The sequence below is a fragment of the Myotis myotis genome, unplaced genomic scaffold, assembly GCF_014108235.1.
Source record: "Myotis myotis isolate mMyoMyo1 unplaced genomic scaffold, mMyoMyo1.p scaffold_m19_p_3, whole genome shotgun sequence".
NCBI classification, from domain to species: Eukaryota; Metazoa; Chordata; class Mammalia; order Chiroptera; family Vespertilionidae; genus Myotis; species Myotis myotis.
Window position 1 is genome coordinate 184,319,593 of NW_023416335.1, and position 18,126 is coordinate 184,337,718.

At 37.0% G+C, this 18,126-nt stretch overlaps 1 protein-coding gene across 1 annotated transcript in view; it reads right to left on the minus strand.

The window, feature by feature from the left end:
- Positions 1–18,126, minus strand: part of PIK3C2G (phosphatidylinositol-4-phosphate 3-kinase catalytic subunit type 2 gamma) — a 289,697-nt gene that overhangs the window by 91,658 nt on the left and 179,913 nt on the right. The window contains exons 19-22 of the mRNA XM_036301543.1: positions 11,423–11,603; positions 6,592–6,699; positions 2,233–2,325; positions 664–793 (exon numbers count right to left, since the gene is read on the minus strand). Of these exons, the coding sequence (XP_036157436.1) occupies positions 664–793; positions 2,233–2,325; positions 6,592–6,699; positions 11,423–11,603 (512 nt within the window). The remainder of the gene's footprint in view (positions 1–663; positions 794–2,232; positions 2,326–6,591; positions 6,700–11,422; positions 11,604–18,126) is intronic.

Sequence of the window (18,126 nt, forward strand, 5' to 3'; positions counted from 1 at the left end):
GCATGATTGTAATTAAATACAACTTTTATCTCTTATGTTTTGGTAATAATTTGAGCGGACTGCTAACATTATTTTCATTGGTAATATGTATAAATGTAGCTCTATTTCCACAAAAATGGCTTAGGTTTTTATAAAGGAAAAGAAATGCTGAAGTATGTTAAAAGTTTGCATGTATGGTCATCTTTGACTGTTGATATTTAAATTTTACTTGAAAGTCTTTTAGAAATTAAGTGCAGGTTTACAACGTATTTAGAATTTTTAGAACTCCTTTAAGCATTTGCAACTTTTCAAATTTTGCATCAATAGGTGACAATTTTATTTTTTTGAATTAATAGGCTTTTCTATTATCTTGGAAAAAGAGAAAAGATAGGAATTAGCTATTAATGAACTAATCTTAAAGACACACAAAAGAAGATCACTGTTAACATTTGGGTTGTCAAGGTTCTCATTAATATCTAAAAGGTCATTATGCTTTATGTAAATTATTTTGGCTTATAATTATTTTTAATAATTCTTGTTTAAAAAGAAGAACGAGAATGTATAGTTCTTTGGATTTTAAAATTTATAGCCTAAAATGAGTGCTGTGGAAAGTTTGGTGGCATTTTACCAGTAAGTGCATGACAGAAATGATGTAAGTCTTCTCATTATCTAGTCTATACTGACCTTGGCCTTTTCCTGTGGATAGACATCTATAAATGATCATTTGCATATCCAAGCCCTCCTGCAGCCAAATATTGTCCATCATTTGGACAATCTGCAGAACAAGCATATCCTGGCGAAGATCATCTCCAGCCTGTTCAAAACAAAATTATAGACTCTGGGTTTCTCTATGACTGCCATTAAAAGCTTTCAGATATAATACATGTCATTTCTTTCTTTGAATACATTTTTAGCTAATTTAGAGTGATTTCAATTATTTCATTAGCTCTCCCAGTACCTTGTGTTTCTGATGGAAGATCAAAGAGAATGATAACGTTCCTTTAAGTGATTACAGAAGCTTCAGCCATCAAATTACTAGTAGAAGCTACTTGGAATGTTGTTCTCTGATAATCTTTCAATTTATTATCCATGTGCAATGTCTTAGACTCAACGTGTAGTGAAGAAAGGCTGAATAAATGTTTATCAAAATTTCAGACTCAGCCAGGAGAGAGTTAATTGAAACATTATTTGGTATGTCATAAACGTATGCACTGATAAACAGAATACCAAGAGCTTCTCAACTATGAGGATAAACATACACATATGATTCATCAGACTCTGAGTCATTGGCTTCTCTTATGAGGGCAGTTGACAACTTTTCAGAGTAAATGGTCTCTGATAACAATTAGATATGATAAATGGGAGATTTTCTAGCATTGGTGAAAGAAATGAAATATGTCCAAAGGGAAACAATAGTTCTATGCCTTTAAACTATTAAGAATTTTTATTTTGAAAATGCTTTCTAAATTACATGCAGAAAGTTATGCCAAGATGAGATTGCAGGTTGTTTTTTTTCTTCAGCAAATATGCAGTGTCATTGAACCATTATTGCTTGAGGTTACAGAGTTCAAAGGAAAAAACTGGATGTCTTATTATCCTCAAAAATAGTCAGAAGCCACCAAAAATATCACTCGAAGACCTTGTTGTCTGGTTTGGTTGAATAATTGATTAAACTAGCTGGATGATTGGCGAATTCTTTAGTTTCTTCTTTAGTCCCTTTTCCCTACTTGTTTATAACCATTGGCTCTGTTTTCCTATGGGATTCATGAGAAAGACTGCTGTGGCCCATATATTTTGTTTTATTTCAAAAGAAAAAAAAAAACCCAGCCCAAATTACTAAAATAAGCAAATGCTTGCAGATAATAATTTTATGTTAAATTAATTTATATTATTTGAGTTATAGGTAATTTTGAATCTAATTTAGTATTTAGGCCAAAAGAAAGCTCTCGTTCTCGGGGCTCACCACACATTCCAGTTTCTGTGCTACTCAAAAGTGATTGTATAATTTTGCTTATTGAAACATATTTTCTTAAATTTTGCACTGAAGGTTCACTGACTTTAAGCCAGTAATGTTTGACTTAGTGCCAATCATAGTTTGGCATGTACTATAATTCTGTAAAAAATGCAAAATCAAAAATAACTGGAATCTTTTGTGTTGTTGCCAGCAGCAAATAGCACCAGTGATTTTCTTGTGAGCAATAAATCAATATTTCTACCAATGTAATCAATTTGATGCTTTAGGAGTTACTATACCTTAAAAATGATGCTGATATTTTTGCCCATTGGATTAGCATTGATGAAAGTAATCTTCAATGGTAAAGCATTAGATGTGAAATATGAACATGCCTGCAAGAGCAGAAGAGAAAAACCGTTACCAAAATAAAGCAAAAAGAACACATTCCTGGAAATCATGGCACCTTGCAGAATTTATTTGAACAAATAGAACACATATGAATAATTTTTACACTTTGGAACAAAGAAACTTATTTATTTTTTAAAAAACACAAGCAACTTTAGTTTTACCAACCAAAGCCTTACTTGGAAAATGAAAAGCCAGCTTTTTGGCAGGTCATAAATCTTCAACTACATTTTTTTTTCTATCTGAACAGTGGTGTTATGTTGGGGATTTAAATAAACGAAGTAGTATAGTATGTAGGTATTGTGTTTATGCTAGTTGGTTAATATCAAAAAAATATATAATTGCTATTTTAAAAAATTTATTTCATTTTAACTATATCTACTCTGCAGCATATTAAGAAAATGAATATAGAGCTATAGAGTTCAAATTTGGACTCTATGGTTTATTAGCTGTAAGACTTTGGGCAAGTTACTAAAATGTTTGTATCCCACTATAAAATGGTGATAACAATGCCTACCTCATCATGTTTACAATAGATATATGAGCTAATGAATATAAAATACCTTTTACTGAGCCTGACACTAATTATGTAGTTAAAAAAATTAATGCATCTTTTTTCCCTTTTTATTAATGAACTAGAGGCCTGGTGCATGAATTTGTGCATGGGTGGGGTCCCTCAGCCTGGACGGTGATCAGGGCAGATCAAGCCCTGGGAGGTTTGCTTGGGGGAGGGGCCATCAGGGCCATTGGGGCCAGGATTGGCTGCCGTGGGAAGTTGGCTGTGGGAGCGCACTGACCACCAGGGGGCAGCTCCTGCATTGAGCGTCTGCCGCCTGGTGGTCAGTGTGCGTCATAGCAACCAGTTGACCAGTTGTTCTGTCACTTAGGCTTTTATATATATAGATAGATATTTTCTTACAATTACAAATAAGAGTACAACATATATTTTCTTTTTGCATTTCCTTCAATTGCATTTTGCATTTCTATATTCAACTTTATTATATTGACTACTTTCCATTGTGCTTTCCTTATTGCTTATTCTCCTTGTATATTCTCACAATTGAGTGTTAAAAGGCGGTATGTGTTTAGGCTATTAGAGAGTTCATGTTCACAGTGAAGAGTACAATCAATACTAAAGAAAGGAAAATAACTTGATATGTTCAATTTTCAACTCAGTTAAAATATGACATCAATACATGCTGAAGGGACCAGCCAGCATAGCTCAGTGATTGGGCATCAACCCATGAACCAGGAGGTCACAGTTCAATTCCCCATCAGGGCACATGCCTGGTTTTGCAGGCTTGATCCCCAGTGGGGGGTGTGCAGGAGGCATCCAATCAATGATTCTCTCTCATCATTGATGTTTCTATCTCTCTCCATGTCCCCTTTTCTCTGAAATCAATAAAAATATATTTTAAAAAAATTTAGAAAATACATGCTGAAGGGTCTGTTTTGAATATCATTATTTCTGAGAACTCTGAGACTGGTAGGAGCAGAGAGGAAAGGATCTATTTCTTAACCTATGAACATAAATCTCACCTAATCCTAGAGCAAACAGAAACGCTTGCTTGCTAAATCAGTTTGATTTTACAGTGATGGAGGTGGGTTGCTGTTTGGTAGGTAACGAATTCTTGCTGCAAAAATAAGTCAATCAGGAAACATATGATCTTCTGTCATGGTATTGAATTAGGAAAGCCTATGCTAGGCCAGAAATGAGTCTAGATCAATGGATTTCTAATACCACTCATTCAATTCTTGGGCATCCCAAGTCCATGGAAGAGAGACAATGGGCAAAGGGAGGCTGAAGGCAAGGCTTTGTGCTTGTTTGAGGTCTGTGGCATAAAATGAGACATCTACTCAGACTGGATGCCTTGCCAGACTGCATTTGTTTTTTTTTCTCTCTGCTATGAATTTGCTCATAGTCAACAAGTTGAGAGTTCTGATTGAAGGCTTTCCTACACTGCCTACATTTATGTGCTTGTTCCCCAGTGTGGAGGCTCTGATGCCAAATAAGATATTTATTCTCACTGAAGGCCTTACTATGTTCATTAAACTCATAAGCTTCTTCCAAGTGTGGATTCTGTAATGGTTGATAAGGTTTCCATTGGAATAGAAACTTTCCCCACCACTCATTTCAACTGCAAAGTTTCTCACTTGAGAAGTGCCTGATGTTGGAAAAGGCTTTTACTTTGAATAGAGGCCTCCTGCACTCATTACATTCAGAAGGTTGTTCTCCATTATGGGTTCCTGATAGTCAATGGTAGGGGGCTCGAAGTGAAGGCTTTTACACATTCATCATGTTTATGAGGCTTCTCGTAAGCATGGAGTCTCTGATATTTAATGAGATGGGAACAGGGATGGCACGCTCTGTATTCATACAGCTTGCTCTATCAGTGGATTCTCAGATGAACCACTGTCTGACAGGTCTGTTTGAAGGTTTTACCATACTCATAGAGACTCCTTCCAGTATGGATCCTCTGATAGCCAACCAGATGTGGGCTCTGATTATTTGCCACATTTATTGCACCTCTGGATGTGATGCATGTCCCTTCAGACCCTCTTATTGTTCAGCAAGATCAAAGGGCAGACTAAAATGCTCTGTGGGTGACAGCATCACCTGGCACATTTGTCCTGTTCACTGCTGAATGCACAGGTGCAGCAGCCTTATACAAGTCACAGCTGGTCAGAACAAATGAGACAAAGGAATGGTTCTACTTGGGCCACTTCCCAGTCTCAGGGAAAGTAGTGATGGTTGCAGGTTGCTGCAGGGGAGTGTGGTACTAATCACAGCACTAGATGTGGTGACTCCGGGGCTGGTGACCCCAGGTCGGGCCAGCTGACCTGGATACTCACAGCAGGCACCTATTAGAACTAGCACCCCACATTCCCAAATGCATAAGCCCAAACTCATATGTAATTTTAAATGAAAAATTGTCTACTCCTTAATAACAACAAACAAAGAAAGCATAAACAAAACACCAACATCTGAAATCAGTGATCCATATTGTTCTTTTGAATATAACATATGATGTCTTTGAAATGCTGAGTTTCCATTTTCTCAGAATTAATCAGATTCACTGCTAATGCTTAAAAAGTTACACAATTGAGAGGGAAGGAAAAGGAGGGGGGAAATGGAGACATATGTAATAGTGTCAACAATAAAAATAAATGGAAAAACAAAAATAAATAAAAATAAAAAGTTACACAATTTTTTAAAAAATTGGCGATGATTTAGATTTTAGTTCAATTATACATATCTCAATTTATGGAATTGATGTGTAATTTTATTTTTAAAAATATGTGTATGAAGCATATTAGGAAAGTTTTCAGGGTGTCTTTGTAACAGCAAAGTTATAAAGGTGAGAATATCAAGCTTTCAGCAAACTTTATTATATTTATGCTAATAATGATCTAATTTCCCCCCTACTTATTGGGTATGTTTTCTTGATCTTATAACTTAAGTAACATTGATTGTTCATGCATGATGGTTTGACTACTTCACTTCTAAATCTCACTTATCTATCCTCCTCTCTATTAGTGTCTTCTACTCTTGGGCTTTGAGAAGGAGAATAATAAAGCTCTTGGAGAACAGAGGAGAAAGGATGACTCCAAGGAGAGAAGGGTGGCTGGCAGAGGTTTGGGAAGAGCAGGGGTTTGTGAGTGTGAAAACACCAAGAAGGACTTTCCAGGCATTGGTAAAATCACAAAATACATTATATGGCACACTGACTCATGCGCACCAATGAATTTTAAATTGAATTAAAATGGAGATGTTGTAGCTAATGATATATTAGTGTACTAGACATGGGTATGCACGTAATCTAAATAAGCATGAAATTAAACTCGGCCTGTGTGGAGTCACCAAATGAACAATTTTGAATACATTGAGAAATCAATTCCATGAGAAATATCTTTATTTACACACTGAGGAAAAATAACTGCAATGAGATTTTTTTTTTATTATTTTACTGATTTTTTACAGAGAGGAAGGGAGAGAGATAGAGAGCTAGAAACATCGATGAGAGAGAAACATCGATCAGCTGCCTCCTGCACATTCCCCACTGGGAATATGCCCGCAACCCAGGCACATGCCCCTGACTGGAATTGAACCCGGGACCCTTCAGTCCGCAGGCCGACGCTCTATCCACTGAACCAAACCGGTTTCGGCATGCAATGAGATTTTATAAATTATATTTTCCATTTCAAAAACATACAGTGAACTAGACAATACAGAACAAAAATACTCAACTTACCTTGTGATCAATCCCCTTCATACAGACAGCAGGGTTCAGAGGAAGGTGACAGGTATGTATAGACTGAAAGAATTCTTCTAGTCTGCCAATCTCTTTCTTCAGTACATCCTGTGAAAAATCATAAGGAAAAGCAGTTTAGAAACTGTAAAGAACGTGACTTTTTCTTCAAGTTAGAATTTTCTTGTATTGATTAAATAAACTGTTTAATTCAGAGGTTGCACACTTGGATGCTTTAGGGTCAGGTAGGTGATGTAGCCACATTTGAGAAAGCAGCAGGTTAAAGACAATAGGGAGTGGGGAATTAATGAGTGCATGTGCCCTTTAAAGGACTGTACATTCAATTAAAAGCAAAAACAAAACGAAGTACTATTCTGTTCAAACAAAACACAATGGATTGGCCTTGACCTGTGGCCCACTAATTTCCAGTCCCAGCTTTAAGTAATTATTCATATAGTTCCTTTCTGACAATTTTCTAAAATCTTAGTTTGCATCTCTCAAGATTTACACTTAATAATAAGAGTACATCTTAAGAATAAGTTCACATATATTACCAGCAATAATGACATAAAATTATAGTTGCCGACAATTGATAATTATCAGAAACAGCAATATGTCTACTTTACTAAATGGCAATGAGTATATTTCTGGTACTTGATTTACCCCCTTGCATAGTGCTCTTCCGTAGTACCTGTGGAAGATCCGACACCACAAACCACACTTTTAGAACTGGGTATCCCTTGATCAAAAGAGGGGGGAAACAACAATTATTTAAAACAAAACAATAATAATAATTCAAAATTAAGAAAGTACCTTTTAGGCTACTTTTGAAAACTTTTTAAGCACAATTCTAAAAATGAGGATATCATATTAATTACTCTGAATTAACTTTCAAGAGTTTCTTGGCTCTTTCTCCTGGCTCATTGGCAAATAATAGAATCTACTACTCCCAGAATCCAGAAGAGCAAGGTGGAGAAATGAGGCAAAATTCCACCACAGCACTCTTTCTGTCTGTCATCGTTGTCTTATCTATGCCTAGATTTGCCGAAAGAATATCATGGAAGGAAATCTCTGCTCTCTTCATTTAATTAAAGTATCATCATTTCATATAGTTAGGTTTAATGAGTGCTTTTAAAAAACTAACAAACAGCCCTAGCTGAAGGGTCCCAGGTTTATTACAGTCAAGGCCACATACCTTGGTTGCAGGTTCCCTGGCTCTGGTCAGGGTGCGTGCAAGAGGCAACCAATCAATGTGTTTCTCTCACATGATGTTTCTCTCTGTCTCTCCCTCTCCCTTCCACACTCTCTAAAAATCAATGAAAAAATTTCCTCGGGTGAAGATAAATAAATAAATAAAATACTAACAAATATTAACTTAAATTGTGAAAAATTATAAATGTTTCTCCCACCTTTCTTTTTCTTTTCCTATTTTTGTGGGAAAAGGTGTTATCACAAAATCAACCAGACAAGAGGAAATAAATACATTTATTTGAGAGAATAATGCCAATATCACTCTAGAACATGATGCAAATGGTCAAAAAAAAGACACTGGAATCATTCAACTATAGTGTGCATCTTAAATTTGTGAGGGATTTAAAAATATAATAATGACCAAACCTACATAGAAATTTTATAAAATTTAATAACAATTTATTTTACTTCTTTCCACTTTTTGTCTGTCTCTAGAAAATAATTAATGAATCTGCTGTAATATGGATGAATCATTTCTTTTCATTGCCCATCATATTATGTGCCTTAAGGCTCTTCTGTGTAAGCAAAATTTATAGGTCTCCCATTTAAAAATAAATTCCATGTGCATGCTTTTTATTTTCTACTAGAGGCCCGGTGCACAAAAATTTGTGCACTCGTGGGGCCATCCCTCAGCCCAGCCTGTGCCCTCTTGCAGTCTAAGATCCCTTGGGGGATGTCCACCTGCTGGCTTAGGCCCGGTCCCTGGGGGGATTGGGCCTAAGCTGGCAGTCAGACATCCTTCTGGCAGCCCGGGAGCCCTCGGGGGATGTCCACTTGCCAGCGGGGAGTAGGCCTAAGCTGCAGTTGGACATCCTTAGCGCTGCTGAGGAGGCAGGAGAGGCTCCCACCACCACCGCTGTACTGGCAGCAATCAGCATGGCTTGTGGCTGAGCAGAGCTCCCCCTGTGGGAGTGCATTGACCACCAGGGGACAGCTCCTGCATTGAGTGTCTGCCCTCTGGTGGTCAGTGTGTGTCATAGTGACCAGTGATTCCCAGTTGTTCTGCCGTTAGGGCCAATTTGCATATTATCCTTTTATTATATAGGATTATCTCCTAGGTAGGTAAAGTTGCATAGTTTCTGTTATTTCTACCAAATTAGTGAATTCCAGCAAAAAACAAACAAACAAACAACACACACACACACACACACACACACACACACACAAAACAACACAAATAAACCTCAGGCTGGGAAAAAATTCTGGGACATTGTACCTAGTATTATTTTCATATCATTTTGTTGAAAATTCTTGTTGATTTTAAACCTGGGGTAGAGAGAAATTATGATCTTCCTTGAGGACAACATTTGTGTTTATTTCATCTTTCTATCCTTAACTCCTATTCTGTAGTAAGTACTTAATTTTTATTGAATGATGTTTTATTACAATGAATTTCATTACTTAAATTTTATTGAATGATGTTCTCATTACAATTACTATCTCCCTGAATCTAGAATGTTGAACTTAGGAGAACCTACTTAATGGTCTATGTCACTGAAGGGAACTAGTGATGCAGATAATTAAAAAGAGCAAGTGTTTCTCCATTAGATTAAGAAAAAGAATAGCCAAGTCCATTATTATAATCAGTTTTAAAACAGGCACAATATTTTGACTACCATGGATCTTACTGTAAAGTATTACATTCCACACCACTATTGATTTATCATTTAAATAATTGTATTTGTTTTGGTAAAAGTCTTTAAAAATGCGACCTTGATTGGTGCAATTTTAGAAAGATCTAGATCTAGATTTAATACCTTACCAGTGGTTCTCAACCTTCTGGCCCTTTAAATACAGTTTTTCATGTTGTGACCCAACCATAAAATTATTTTCATTGTTACTTCATCATTGTAATGTTGCTACGGTTATGAATCATAATGTAAATATCTGAAATGCAGGATGGTCTTAGGCGACCCCTGTGAAAGGGTCGTTCAACCGCCAAAGGGGTTCCAACCCACAGGTTGAGAACCGCTGCCTTAGACAAAGGTACCCTAAAAAGTCCCCTCATGTAATTTCCCACAAGTCCAAGTTGTGTTGCCATTTTAAGGAAGTTGCTTCATTTGGTCTCTTTTTAGTTAAGCTGCCTTTATTTATTTATTTATTTATTTATTTAAATTTTTATTGTTGAGAGTATTACAGATGTCCTCCCTTTGTTTCCCTTGACTCCCACCACCTGGTTTCCACCCCGCCCCAGGCCTTCACCACCCTATTGTCTGTGTTCATGGGCAATGCATATCCTATATAATAATCCTATATAATAAAAGGGTAATACGCAAATTGTCCCCTCGGGAGTTCGATCGGGAGACCAGGAGTTTGATTGCTCGCTATGACATGTGCTGACCACCAGGGGGCAGCACAGAACATGGTGGTTGACCAGTGGCCGCAGCGGGGCCCTGAGGGAGTGAGAGAAGAAGGAGGCAGGGAAGCCGGGAGATGGGGAACCTGATGGGCCCTGATTGTGGGCCAGGCCTAGCACCCTACCCATGCACAACTTTCATGCACCAGGCCTCTAGTATGCATATAAATTCCTTGGTAATCTCTTCCTACCCCCACCCACTTCCCTCTGAGATTTGTCAGTCCATTCCATGTTTCCATGCCTCTGGTTCTATTTTATTCATCAGTGTATTGTGTTCATTAAATTCCACATATAAGTGAGATCATGTGCTATATGACCTGGAGATTATGCTAAATGAAATAAGCCAGTCAGAAGAGAAAGACAAACTGCCTTTAAATTGGCCTCTTCTTATCAGGTACTCTGTATGCTACATGGCCACTTAGATAAAAAAGCCACATCCTAGACCTGGCTGGGTAGCAGTGGTTCTCAACCTTCTTAATGCCGTGACTCTTTAATACAGTTCCTCATGTTGTGGTGACCCCCAACCATAAAATTAGTTTCATTGCTACTTCATAACTGTAATTTTGCTACTGTTATGAATCGTAATGTAAATATAAGATATGCTATATGTGTTTTCCGATGGTCGTGACCCACAGGTTGAGAACCGCTGGTAGAGCATCATCCTGATACTCCAAGGTTGTGGGTTTGATCCCTGGTCAGAGCACATACAAGAATTAATCAATGAATGCATAAATAAGTGGAACAACAAATCAATGTTTCTCTCTTTCTCCTTTCCTCTCTCTCTAAAATCAATCAATAAAAAAGTTTAAAAAGCCATTTTCTGGTGATAGACATTACCATTAACTTTAGCATAGTAAAATGAAAGAAGAAAAAAATCACACGTACAAAAAAACAACTTGATTAAAGCAATTGATTTGTAGGTCTTGGCCATGTAGCTCAGTTGGTTAGAACATCATTCTGATACACCAAGATTTGACCTCCAGTAAGTGCACAAACAAGAATCTCTCTCTTTCTCTCTCTCTCTCTCTCTCTCTCTCTCTCTCTCAAACAAAAAAACAACTAAAAAAACAACAACAATAAATCCATCAGACAAAAAAAACAGTTGATTTGTGTCTTATGTCTAAGTATAGTCAAGGTATTTGTTTTCCAAGCTATGAAATTAAAACTTAATTGAACTAAAGATTAAAAAAAATACTTCACTACATGAAGATTGATTTCTCAACAAACCTGTCTTTGAAGTTCACTGGCAGACTTGACTTTTTCCCCAATGCCTCCCAGAATTTCGATAAGTTTCATCTCCTTGGAAAACTCATCACTCAAGGCTTTTCCTGCACAGAATTGGAGAGCTGCCAACAGCTTCTGATACCAGCTTTTAAAATAAGCTTCATTCTGTGCATCCTTTAGCAGCCTGAAGGAAAGAGAGAAAAAGAATTCTTGTATCTAAAGTTGATTTTTTAATCACCTCCAGAAGGAAAAACAAGTGCATTTCAGACGAATCTGTATTTGCTGGCTTTGGGCAGTTTAAGAACCCAGAATGGGAGAAATGTTGTTTATTTGTTGGCAGTCATCAAGGTCCACCTGAAAGCTAATGAGATTCCAGAAGAGAAGAATTAATGAGACCTGCATTTTCTCATTTCAATTCACAATGCACTTTTTCTTCTTTCAGGGTTCGTAATTCTATAACAAATAGTTATCTTAAGAACATATTTTTTGACTTATTCAAATATGAATAAATAATTTTAGAAATAATATTTATAAGTGACTGTATTATACTGCAACTTAACTATCAATCCCCAACCTTTTCTGCTTTCCTTCAAGAGATAATGTCTCCTTCCATTACCATTAAAAACCCCCTTACCCTCTTGTATCTCCCTCCACCCCATCCTTCCCTCTAGGAATTACCATACTGTTGTCTGTGTCTAAGGGTTTGTTTTTTTTTTTCTTTGCTTAATCCCTTCGCCTTTTTCACCCAGTCCCCAAACCCTCTTCCCCGCTGACAGCTGTCAGTCTGTTCTCTATCTATGAGTCTGTTCCTATTTTGTTTGTTAGTTTATTTTGACTTGGGGTGGTGAACACAAAATGCAGTATACAGATGATGTATTATAGAATTGTACACCTGAGACCTACATAATTTGATTAACCGATGTCACCCCGATAAATTCAATGAAAATTTAAACAATAAGATAAAATGGCACTAACTAAAATAGAATTTTAAAAATAAAAAAAAGATAATGCCTCTATACTGTCATATTGATTACTTGGAAGAAGATACTATAAAGGCAAGAGCATGGTTTTTGTTTTCTGGCATTTCTGGATTCAAGTCCCAGACCTACAACTTAAAGGTAACATCGAAAAAAAAAGTAATATTGAACAGACTGTCAAACCTCAGAGGGAAAGCAGGGGTGGGTAGGAGGGGGGAGTAAGAGATCAACCAAAGGACTCGTATGCATGCATATAAGCATAACCAATGGACACAGAGAGTAGGGGGTTGAGAGCATGTGCTGGGGGTCGGGGGTGGGGTGGGAGTGGCTGGGGAGAGGTCAACGGGGGGAAAAAGGAGACACATGTAATACTTTCAACAATGAATTTAAATTTTAAAAATGTAACTTAGGCCAATTATTTAAAAAGGCTGAGATTTTATTTTTAAATGTAAAATAAAGCAATAACTCCTCCTCTATAGAGCTGTCTCTAGACCATAGACTGAGCCAATGCATTTGAATAAGCTTAGCACAATGTATAACTATTCAGAGAAAAAAAAACATTAATTCATCTGTATCTCACAGCATCCCCAAGCCAGCTTCTGTCACTACCTGGTATTCTGCTCACACCACAGACTCAGGAGGCACAGGACACAAAAAAAGTTAAGAATACCTTGCTAGATAATAGAGCAGTGACAAATATTTGAATACTCTGTCTTCCATGTGACAATTTTTATTACCTTGAACCAATTTTAATATGCTTAAAGTTTACTTTCTATCATGCTCTAAAACACAGAAATAGAATAAAAAAGACTCATTCCTTTAAATATTAATTTCTCTCTGATTTTTTTCATCTTAACTAGTCTCTAGTCTTCTCCTCCCCTGAAAAATAATTAGCATTCAAGAAACTAGAAGAAAATTATTGTGAGAATGGAATACTGAAAATAAAAAGGATTAATGCATAGCAGCAAAAACATTCATAGGTGAGTTTTATTCTGCATTCCTAATTTTGTACCTCTGCCCATGATACAGAGACTCTAACAAATATATTACTTTTATTTGTTCTGCATTTTCTGTTACTAACATTTATGTTGAAAAAATTAATTGAATGAGTCTGCTTTTTTTTTTTAAATCCTCAACCAAGGACATGCCCTTATTAATTTTTAGAGAGAGAAACAGAGAGAGAGAGAGAGAGAGAGAGAGAAACATCAATGTGAGATAATTTTCAATCAGTTGCTTCCCATTCGTGCCCTGCTGCCTAGGTATGTGCCTTGACCAGGAATCGAACCCATCCCCTTAGATGTACTAGACTGTTTACCAACCAACTGAGCCACTCAGACAGGGCTGCACAGTTTTATTTATTTATTTGTTTGTTTGTTTGTTTATTTATTTATTTATTTATTTATTTATTTTATTTAATTTAGGTAAGTCTTGCTTCCTTGTCATTGTTATGAATCCAATTTATCTTCTAACATCTTTTTTACTCTCCCAAAGGAAATATAAACTTTGAGTGGAATAAAAGTTCTTATTTACTTCTGGAAAGCATTAAAGAAAATATTCAGGGGCTAAAGATTATTTTCTTTTGTTGTTTTTTTAAAATCTTTATTGTTGAAAGAATTACATATGTCCCTGTTTACCCCTTCTAGCCCAAATCAGGCCTTCACCACTCTATTGTCTGTGTCCATGGGTTATGCATATGTGCATACAAGTTCTTTGGTTGATCTCTTCCCACCCATCCACCCACTCACTCCTGCCTTCTCTCTGAGATTTGACAGTCTGTTCCATGCTTCTATGTCTCTGGATTTATGTTTTTCAACAGTTTATTTTGTTTACTAGATTCCACAAATGAGTGAGACCACGTGATACTTGCTTTTCTCTGACTGGCTTATTTTGCTTAGCATAATACCTTCTAGGCCCCTTCATGCTGTCTCAAAGGGTAAGATAGCCTTCTTTTTTACTGCTGCATAGTATTCCATGGTATAAATGAACTACAGTTGTTGTTTTTTATCCTTATCTACTGATAGGCACTTGGTTGTTTTCAGATCTTAGCTATTGTAAATTGTGCCACTATGAACATAGAGGTGCATATACTCTTTCTGATTGGTGTTTTAGTTTTCTTAGGATAAATTCCCAGAAGTGGGATCACTGGGTCAAATGGAAGTTCCATATTTAATTTCTTGAGGAAACTCCAAACTGTTTTCTACAATGGCTTCACCAGTCTGCATTCCCACCTGCAATACACTAGGGTTCCTTTTTCTCTACATCCTCACCAGCACTTGTCATTTGTTGATGTGTTGATGATAGCCATTCTGACAGGTGTAAGGTGATATCTCATTGTCATTTTAATTTGCATCTCTCTGATGATCAGTGACTTTGAGCAGTTTCTCATATGTATCATGGCCATGTGTATATCCCTTTTGCCCATTTTTTAATTGGATTGTTTGTCTTGCTTTTGTTAAGTTGTATGAATTTTTATATATCTTGGATATAACCTTTTATCAGATTTAGCATTGTCCAATATGTTCTCCCTTACAGTGGGCTCCCTTTTCATGTTGTAGATGGTTTCTTTTGCTGTGAAGAAGCTTTTTATTTTGATGTAGTCCCATTTGTTTATTTTCTCCTTAGTTTCCTTTGCCCTTGGAGATGTATCCACAAACATATTGCTATGAAAGATGCCTGAGATTTTGCTGCCTATAGTTTCTTCTAGGATGTTTATAGTTCCACATCTTATATTTAAGTCTTTCGTACATTTTGAGTTTATTCTTGTGTATGGTGTAAGATGGTGGCCTGATTTCATTGTTTTTGCACGTATCTAATTTTCCCAACACCATTCATTGAAGAGACTGTCTTGACTCCATATATGCTCTCCACTACTTTGTCAAATATTAATTGAACATAATGGCTTGGGTTGATTTCTGGGGTATCTGATCTGTTCTGTTCCATTGATCTATAAGCCTGTTCTTGTGCCAGTACTAGGCTGTTTTGATTATAATGGCTTTGTAGTATAACTTGATATCTGTTATTGTGATACCTCTTTGTCTTCTTTTTCAAATTGCTGCAGCTATTTAGGGTCTTTTTTGGTTCCATATAAATTTTTGGAGTATTTGTTCTAGATCTGTGAAATATGCCATTGGTAATTGAATAGGAATCGCATTGAATCTATAGATTGCATTGGGTAGTATGGACATTTTAACGATGTTAATTCTACCAATACATAAACGTGGTGTATTTTTCTACTTGTTTATATCTTTCTCTACCTCTTTTTTCATCATCCTGTACTTTTTCCTCCTTGGTTAAGTTTATTCCTAAGTATCTTAATGTTTTTGTTGTTGTTGCAAGAGTAAATGGGATTGTCTTTTTAGTTTCTCTTTCTGAGAATTCATTATTGGTATATAAAAATGACATGGGTTTCTGTGTGTTAATTTTGTATTCTGCTACAATATCAAATTCACTTATTAAATCTAGTAGCTTTTTGGTGGAGTCTTTAGGGTGTCTTATGTACAATATCATGTCATCTGAGAATCCTATATAATAAAGAGGTAATATGCAAATTAACCCTCACACCCTCACAAGATGGCTGCCTACAACCAGGCCAGCAGGGGGGGTTAGTGAGGGACGACCAAACAACTGAACAAACAGGCTGTGTGGGGAGATCAGGCCTGCGGGGGTGCTGTTGGGGATACCCAGGGTAGCAGAGGGGGGCAGTTGTGGGGCAACCAGGCTGGTGGGGGGGCACTTGGGGGCAATTAGTCTAGCAAGGGGGGCAGTGAGGAGCAACTAGGCCGGCGGGGGGAGCAGTTAGGAGTGACCAGGCAGGCAGACAGGTAAGTGATTAGGAGTCAGTGGTCCAGGATTGTGAGAGGGATGTCTGACTGCCAGTCGGACATCTCCCAAGGGGTCTCCCAATGGAATGGTTGCAGGCTGGGCTGAGGGGACTCCTTCCTCACCCCCACCTCCTGTGTACAAATTTCATGCACAGGGCCTCTAGTTTAAGAATAATAGTAGACAATACAAAAGCTTGCCTGCCCACCCCTTTAGTGAGATTTTGAACTGTCAGAAATATAATTGAATCATGTTATTTTTTGGAGGCTCTAAGAAAATGAGTGTTGTTTGAGTGTGAATTGGAAAGCTGTAAATGCAAGCTTGCACAAGTAAAACTTCAAACATTGTATGTAGAATTGTCTACCTCTCAGGTTCACATAGTATTTTGAGGACTCTGGTAATATATAATTTTACAGTTTACTTGAGTGTCAGTGAGTGTTCAAAGATATTTTTAACTTGTTCTAATAAATAAATATAACTCTATCACCATCCAACTGCTATATATGTGCTTAAAAGGATAAGTTATTCTGCATAGAAGTCAACTTTTTACTAAAATAATTAAAGAAAAGGTATTTATTTAGGTTAGGATCATAGGAACTGCCAGAACTTTATAATTCTTACTAGTATTGATAATACTGTTAATTCTTATTGTATTTGAAATGCATTTGCTTCTCTCACAAGCAGCTCATTCAAGGAGGAAAATATCAGTTTGATTCCTTGTTCAAAGTAAAACAAAGCAGGGAGATTTGCAGAAAGAATATGTGACTGTGTTCTAAAAAAATATAAAAGTGAAGAAAACTCAGTGTATGCCCTTGTGATTATTTTTCTAGTAGAATATGTCTGTTCAAACCCTGCATCCCCATGAGATGGCATGCTCCCCTAGTGAGATCTGGTTCGAGCTCCTCAGCTTTTTACCCGAGTTTGTGAAGAGTCTGTTTTCACACATTGCAGAATTGAAATCATAGAGTTTTGAAGATGATAAGAGAGGCGCAGTCACTTTTACTGGCAAGATAAATTAACACGTCCTTTAATTTTAAACAACTGCAGAGAAAGCTGACAATACAGTTTTGGATGGAGGGTCACGCCGTTCCATGTCAGTTACTTTCACAATAGGAAGTGGTAGACCCCTCGGGGTGAGGTTTTTACCCATAGCCTCTGTTTATAAGACTGTAAAACACAGCTGGCCCCTCCCCTTGGAGCATTAAAAAAAATCCTTTTCAAAATATATTGACACCTGGAGAGGCAGTATTGCTTATATCAAGTAAAAAAAAAAGAAAAGCTAAGATCAATGGACTGAAAAATATCAAATAAGAGTTGATGTTGAGCCTGTTGGGCCTGACCGGTATGACTCAGTGGATGAGCGTTGACCTATAAACCAGGAGGTCACGGTTCAATTCCGTGGTCAGACCACAGGCCCCGGTTGCATGCCTGATCCCCATTAGGGAACATGCAAGAGGCAGCCGATTATTGATTCTCTCTCAACATCTTCGAGGTTTCTTTCTCTCTCTCCTTCTCCCTTCCTCTCTGAAATCAATAAAAATATATTTTAAAAAAGATTTGATGTTGACAAATTGGGCTTTTTAGATGCAGACATTGCAATAGTTTATAAACTGGGAGGTAAATCTCATAAGGCCAGAGGCCTGTTTATCCCACTGTCTGCAAGATCCAGGGATGATTCAATTTGATACTGTTTTGTACATGCCATGTAGACTGTAAGTAATAACAACATTAAAATGAGGGTAAAAATGAGGGTAAATGCATAAAATCTAGTTGATTAAAGGTTTTGACAGTTAGGCATAAGAGGCAGCAAACAAGAAGAGAAGGAATTACAACCCAGGTGACTAAGCACATTTGTTTTAGGATATCGTGAAAGTATTCGTCTAAATTAAAGGGATCGTGGTGGGCCCAAGA